The sequence below is a fragment of the Cynara cardunculus genome (genome assembly GCF_001531365.2).
Source record: "Cynara cardunculus var. scolymus isolate 2C chromosome LG 1, CcrdV1, whole genome shotgun sequence".
NCBI classification, from domain to species: domain Eukaryota; kingdom Viridiplantae; phylum Streptophyta; class Magnoliopsida; order Asterales; family Asteraceae; genus Cynara; species Cynara cardunculus.
Window position 1 is genome coordinate 38,581,223 of NC_037528.1, and position 7,227 is coordinate 38,588,449.

The following is a 7,227-nucleotide window of genomic DNA, read 5'->3' on the forward strand; positions in this document are numbered from 1 at the left end:
CATTGCCATGCCTACTCAAGAGGAGCTAAGAAAGAAAAAGTATTCTCAAACATTATTTTGTTTTATCTATCTCTTTTTTATAAACTAAGGGGTTGTTTGTTTACCTCTTAATTGTTTCATTAAGAGGCAACATCTGAATCATTAAGAGATGAATCTTGTTTGACAAATGCCTCTTAATGGTTCTAAAATCATCTGAATGATTTTGTATCTTGTGTTTCCCTTAACCATTCAGCGCCCTAATTTTATTGTAAACAATTACCAAACAATTATATTTCATTTTGCACAATATCATGAGAGCTTCTTAATCATTCTGCACCAAACCATTCAACAACTACCAAACAGCCCCTAAGGGGGTGTCTGGGATTGCTTATTTAAAACAACTTATACTTTTTTTTTTGTAAAAGTACTTATCAATTTATCCGGTGTCAAACCTTAGTTTTATAGAAAGTCTTTGTATTAGCTTACGATGGTACCAAAACGTAATAAGCTGATAAGTTGTTTTTTATTGTTTGACGAATTTTGCTTATACATGTAAAATGACCAAAAGGACCTTGTGAAATCGAACTGAAGAAGACCTTATGAACCCATTTCTCCATTTCTCCCTTCTCCCACTTCTACGAAATTGAACCAAACAAAGACAATCTCCATTTCTCCCATTTCTGTGAAATCGAACCAAACAGGGAGCATTTCCATGGAAGTCGAAAACCATTGAAGTCGACAGCCATGAAAATCATAGAGAAAAATGTTGATGAATATCTGATTTTCAATAGTGAAGGTCGATTTCACACCTGATTTCCATTGTCCTTGTGCCTCGATTAGAAACCGGGAGGGTCAAATTTCAATAGTGAAGATCGATGTTGATGAAGGGGTGTTTGGGATCAGAAACACCTTTGGTGAAGGTCGATTTTCGATTTTGCAGGTGAAGGTCGATGTCCATGTTGATTGTCGATTTTACAGGTGAAGGTCGCTCCAATCTGATGTGTAATTTAGGTTTAGGGTTAAAAAGGTAAATTAACTTCCGAAGCTAATAAGTTGAATCTAATAAGTTAGAAGTATCTAGCTTATCAAAAACTCCTTATTACCGATTTGACACTGGTATAAACAGTTCTTTTTCCTGCTCGTCCAAACATTAAAAATGTTTATTACTGGTATCACGCCAAAATAAGTCAATAAACAATTTAAATAAGCAATCCCAAACATCCCTAAACAAACATATTTCAATTTGCTTGACAAATTATATTTAATTACTATCAAGTATCAACCTAAGATTTGATCAAATATGATAATATTACAAATTTCATTATCGATGTCACCACTCACCAAAATTGTTTTCGGGCTTACTCCTTACAGTTACTCTAACCCAGCCCACGTTCAACTGAGAACGAAGCTGCGGAAGGGAAAACACACTGAACGACAGTGAGTGACCGTAACCCTAGCGACACTCACCTCCTCTGCTACTTCTGATCATCTCCGTCGTAAAGCCGCTGCAGTAGGTCCACTTGCAATGGCATCTATGATGGTAATATCTCTCTCGCTCTTCCCTCTCCTTCCATTTTCCGTTTGGATTCGAACAAGGGCTTACAATATTAGTACAAGTAAATTGATTTCAAATTTTGAAACTTAAACAGCAACCTCAAATCATATTGCTTAAAGAAGGTACGGACACGTCGCAAGGGAAACCGCAGTTGGTGAGCAACATCAATGCGTGCATGGCGGTTGCTGATGTCGTTCGTACCACCCTAGGTCCGAGGGGTATGGATAAGTTGATACATGATGACAAGGGTAACACGACTATTTCTAACGATGGTGCCACCATAATGAAACTTCTTGACATTGTTCATCCTGCTTCTAAGATCCTTGTTGATATCGCCAAGTCACAGGATTCCGAGGTACAGCTACCTTTCAGTCAATTTCATTATCACTATAAAATGCTTCTTGGTGCTCATTAAAAACGTTCATCACAGAGTCACGGATCAAATAAATACCGAGACCACCTTGAGGAAAAAATGAAGAGTTTATAAATAGCTTTGTACTTGTGGAATAATTATAAAACTGAGTTAGAGTTCGTGAATATAAGACGAGATTTCAACTCAGATACGGCCATAATATTTAAAGGATAAAGCGAAATATTTGCTATAGCGTTAGCTTCATCAAATCTGCTGATGAAATTTGTTTTAGTTATGAGTGTTTGATGATTGATTTATCTGAGATGTTATGTCTGTTTGAACTGGAAAAATTATTTTGGATAAATATAAAATATATTGAACTACAAAACTCATTTTGACAGCTCAACTTGTCAATTTCATAACGACTTATACTTTTACGATACATGATATAAAAGTAATTGTTGTAAAATTATTTCAGAAAATAAATTAGCATTGTTTGAAGAAATTATATTATTCAAATGAATATAAAAGATATACGATTTCCCAATGCTTAACTGCTTAAGTTCGAATAGTTGTTCCAAACTCCAATATGAGCTCAGATAGGAAATATTGTTGGCACTCTTTTGTATTTTCAGAAATCAATTACTGTGGTACATGGGTTTCTTCTTTTACAAATATTGTTGTTCACTAGTAGGTTAACGCAACCAACTTAACTACATGGGAACTACATAAAAGAAATTTGTGGGCTCACTTGACCCCATGACCTTCAATGTAGTTCCGCAAATGCCTTTAGTGAAGTTCTTTATATTGTTATACACTTCTACTATTAGCTTTCTGGTAGTAATTGTTAGTCTAGTTTATATTTACGAGTTAGCAATTTAGCATAGGGGAGATATTGTAATTGCATATTGAGGTTGGCGGTAGTAAGAATAATAAGATCCCAGTCACCTTCAACTAATTTCTTTTATAGTTAGTTGTCATGATGGCAAGGCAAACATAAGTGTGGTGGAGTAGGCTGTAATTGTGTACAAAATATCTGGGAGCAAATGAGCAGAACTTAGTGGGGCAGAAATTGGCTTGTGTTGACTATCTAAGCTAACACCATTGAATATTGAATTATTGATTGCTCAAAATATACAAGGCCCAACTCGGAAGTTTTGATTCTATTGGGATCTGTAGTTCCAACTCAAACTCTAGTTAGAGAAATTTCAACTTATCATGTTCTTTTTCTAGTTGGAATTAAAGAAAATTAAGTTTTTAACAGGTGACTTGTTCATCACAATTAATCTTATCATGTAAATATCAGATTACTTTTTTGAACATAAAATGCCTATAGACAATCTTCAGACCTTGAGTATGTCTAAGCTCTATATGGGATGACCACAGGCAAACATGCCTGATGGTTAGGACCAAGTAAAAAGTAGATTAGATTCGTGTGGAATCAAGCTCAAATATCGTGTATTGCCATATTTACTTAAAACCTGAGTGATGTGAGCAAATTTTAAGCCGATCCAGATCTATGTCCAAGTACTTTGACCACTCTAAGGGTATGACATGCCCAGAAAGTTTCTTGTATACACCTGTTCCAAAAAAGTTTCTTGTATACCCCTGTTTTTCAATTGATGTCGTGTATGAACTCATTGAGAAAAAAAAATGCACGAATATTTATACCAAGCATGCCAACTACATGGAATGTAGTGTTAAAATTTCCATGAAATCCAAAATCCTTTATTCACTTGGAAGGACTAGGTTTTCCATATGCAGTCTTTTTTTCTTTCTGAAACGGAGGGAGTAAAGATGAGATATTGCTCTGATATTGCTTTTAGCATTCTAGAGGGTCCCTGTTGTCTGATATTCATACAGGTTCATGATGCTAAAGCGTATACTAAGCATGTACTTATGGGCATTATTGACTTGACACCTTGATAACACAATAATCATGTATTGCCATTTGAAGATAAACATATCTCCTGATTTGGTTTATATGGAGACCTTGAATTTGAAGTCTTTGGTATGCAATTATATTAATTATCTTTGTTGAAGAACCTAATGCTTTTTGTACTTCCTACATGAATTAAAAGCAACATGTAACTCGTTATTTGCTCAAAGTTTGCTTCCCATAACAATAAGTTGACCTTGGACATTTCATGTTACAATGCTGAGATATATTTTTACTTATATGCTGATAATGGTGCAGGTTGGTGATGGAACAACTACTGTGGTTCTTCTTGCTGGCGAGTTCTTGAGAGAAGCCAAGCCATTTGTTGATGATGGTGTTCATCCTCAAAATCTTATACGAAGTTATAGGGCTGCTTCCTATTTGGTATGCTCCCTAAATCGTTTTTGGTGTCATCTCGTCTCCTACCTGAGTAAATACCGAATTAGTTTTTAATCTTCGTGGAGGTTTTAGACTATAAGTCTATAACCTTTATTTACTTGTAGTTGTAGGCTTACACTTTATGCAACAGGCGATTGAGAAGATCAAAGAATTAGCTGTTAGCATAGAGGGAAAGAGTTTGGAAGAAAAGAAAAGCTTATTGGCAAACTGTGCTGCTACGACGCTCTCTTCAAAACTCATAGGAGGAGAGAAGGAGTTTTTTGCAACAATGGTAGTTGATGCTGTACTTGCGATTGAAAGTGATGACAGATTAAATATGATCGGAATAAAAAAGGTATGCGTGCTTAATGTTGAACATGAAAATTTTGTACCGTTTAGCTTTGAGAATGACTGTCAGTTCTGATCTCTTCTGATATCCACAGTTTAGTATGGCAACTTACCAAACTAATGTGTCTCTCACTATGTGTTGTAATAGTAGTTATGTGGTACTGTTGTCTATAGTGAGGTTGCACAAACTATATCTCGGTTGTAAAGTTAGTCCAAAACTGGACAGTGGAATTTCTGTGCCCTCCTAGTTGTTGTTCTTCATTGTCATCTGTGCTGATATAGCAGTGAAAATCCAAAATTGCGGTCGGGACCAATATTTGAAATAGCGGTTATAGCGGTCCAAAAATAGCAATTTATATAATATTTCTTAGAATTATCTATAAAACAGAGGGAGTAGGTTGGAGCGGAGGGAGTTTAATTGACCAATCTGCTTCCATTTTCTTATCAACCAAGATTAAATATTCAAACTCCAAACTCGTGGTACCTGGAGCAGAAGCTGGAAATAGAAGTTGGAAACAAAAGCTAGAAGTTGGAAACAAAAGCTAGAAGTTGGAAACGGAAGGTAGAAGCTGGACGTCTGGAACAGAAGCTGGAAAGAGAAGTTGAGAGTCGTGGGTTGTGGTCGTCTAAAGCAGATGAGATCGGTGAACAGAGCCCAAAAGAAGAGATAGTCTAAAGACTAAAACAGGTTGTCGATAGAGAAACCTAGTTCTTCTAATTTATGTTAATGGATTAAACTTAAGAAAAATAAAGCCCAAAAAAAGAAAGATCGGAAATAAAGCCAACTATCTAAAACAGAGACTGAAAATAAATCCCAACCATCTAAAAAAAGAGACTGAAAATAAAGCCCAAACCCCCCAAAAAAGTAACATTAATATCGAACGCAATTGACCCTAAATATCAGTCAAAATTGTGGTAAATTGCGTCGATAATTGCGCTACTGCAATTTAAACCGCAATCTGACCACTGTTATTTTGCTAATGTCCGCTATCCGAGATATCCCCGCAATTAACAACATAGATTGTCATAAATATCCTTCCCTTCCCTTTGCATTGCTTTTCGGTTTTCAAAAAGGGTGCTGCCTCTCTGTATTTTCGGACTCCTACTACTGACTTAAGAATCTATTATTATGATCTTATTCTTTTTATTAAGGAGAATTAATCACAAACGAGTAATTTCAAGCTTAAGTTCTTATATTTGCTGATTTTATTTGTTCTCTGTGTTACATATATGCGTGATTAAAATTGAATCTTGAATGCCTATTTCTTTATTTGGGTTGTCATCCCTAAAGCTCATCGTAGAAAGTAAACATATATAAGGTTGACGGTTGGACTTGGATAGCTAGAGCTAGGAGGAAGGGTCGTGAGATAGGCTTCTAGTCACCAAGTTTGTGAAGAAATCGAAATGCTTGCTGCATTTGATAGTACCTAGATGATGAAACTGGAAAATTGAAGTCTGAAGATTGGACCTTATTATTCTTTCTGAGCTTTTCATTCACTGAAATATTGACCTTCACTGTATATTTGTTGTTTCACCTTAATCAAACTGGAAAATTATAGCATTTGACAGGAAACTCTGCAATGCAGCATGGTGTGTTTATATTTTGAAGATGTAGTGTTGATATTACTTCTAACAGATTGCTTTCATTGCAAACAACTCTGTTATTAATGTTGTGTGAACTAGATGCTTGTCATTTCCACTTTTCATGTAATGTATTAAACAGGGATTGTCAGGCTTTGGTTTCAATAATACATCTTAGACTAATAAACAGTTACATAATACGTGCAAAATCGAGCATTGATATAAGTTGTTTAAGTTTCTTGTAATCTTGTTAGTTTTGGTGAGAAAAAGGAAGATAAAGAAAATCATTTGTAAAGTGGTAATGACTTCTATGTTACCTCACACCGACAAGCCTTTTATTTGAAACTAGTTGTGGTAGGCTAAAAAGGAAACTAAGGTGCATCCCTGGGGTTATTTGAAATGAATTACTTCATATCTATGCACTCCTATTTAAGGCCGATTTTTGGGTCTATGCCTCTAACCAAAATCTTCTTTTCTTACTTCCCCATACCAATCTTTGTCAACATCTATTACCTAGCGACCTATTCTTGGTGAAGTATCTTTTAGTTGGTGTATTTAACAGTCTACTTCAAATAGAATGAAACAATATTAATCAGTGCAGCCTGCGTTTCTCCCTCGACAAATGTCACCCATCCTTGTCATTTCTTATCTCGTTTTGATGAATGGCTCACATCCACATCCACCTCAACATTCACATTTTTGTTACACTTATCTTGTTTACATATTGCCTTTTGGTATATTATTATGAAAACTAGACATCGATTCATGTTAATCGTTCTTGCGTTGAAAGGTAGCCTTAGATCATTGAGGATGGATTTGTAAGCAAAATAGAGGAGGCGTATGATTGAATAAAAATAGATTATTCTAATCTTATGAAGAGCCTGTTTCCTCCTGTAAGCAGGAGGGGTTTTGTTTATGAACAGACTGAAACATGATGATAAACCTCCTTTGAGGTTTACTTATAGAAGAAGAAATCAGATTAGTAGTGTAGTTGCTGTTTCTTAGTAGTCGATTAAGGGAGGGTAGTTTGGTAATTGGGTTGTGCTTAAATAGGGAGCTGTCAGTTGAGGCCGATTATTCTGTTTTGGTTGTTTT

The 7,227-nt window shown here is 35.5% G+C and overlaps 1 protein-coding gene across 1 annotated transcript in view; it reads left to right on the forward strand.

The window, feature by feature from the left end:
- Nucleotides 1-1,372: 1,372 nt before the first annotated feature.
- Nucleotides 1,373-7,227, forward strand: part of LOC112517441 (T-complex protein 1 subunit eta-like) — a 17,655-nt gene continuing 11,800 nt past the window's right edge. The window contains exons 1-4 of the mRNA XM_025124877.1: nucleotides 1,373-1,519; nucleotides 1,629-1,889; nucleotides 4,084-4,209; nucleotides 4,355-4,558. Coding sequence (XP_024980645.1) covers nucleotides 1,505-1,519; nucleotides 1,629-1,889; nucleotides 4,084-4,209; nucleotides 4,355-4,558 — 606 coding nt within the window. The 5' untranslated portion in view covers nucleotides 1,373-1,504. The remainder of the gene's footprint in view (nucleotides 1,520-1,628; nucleotides 1,890-4,083; nucleotides 4,210-4,354; nucleotides 4,559-7,227) is intronic.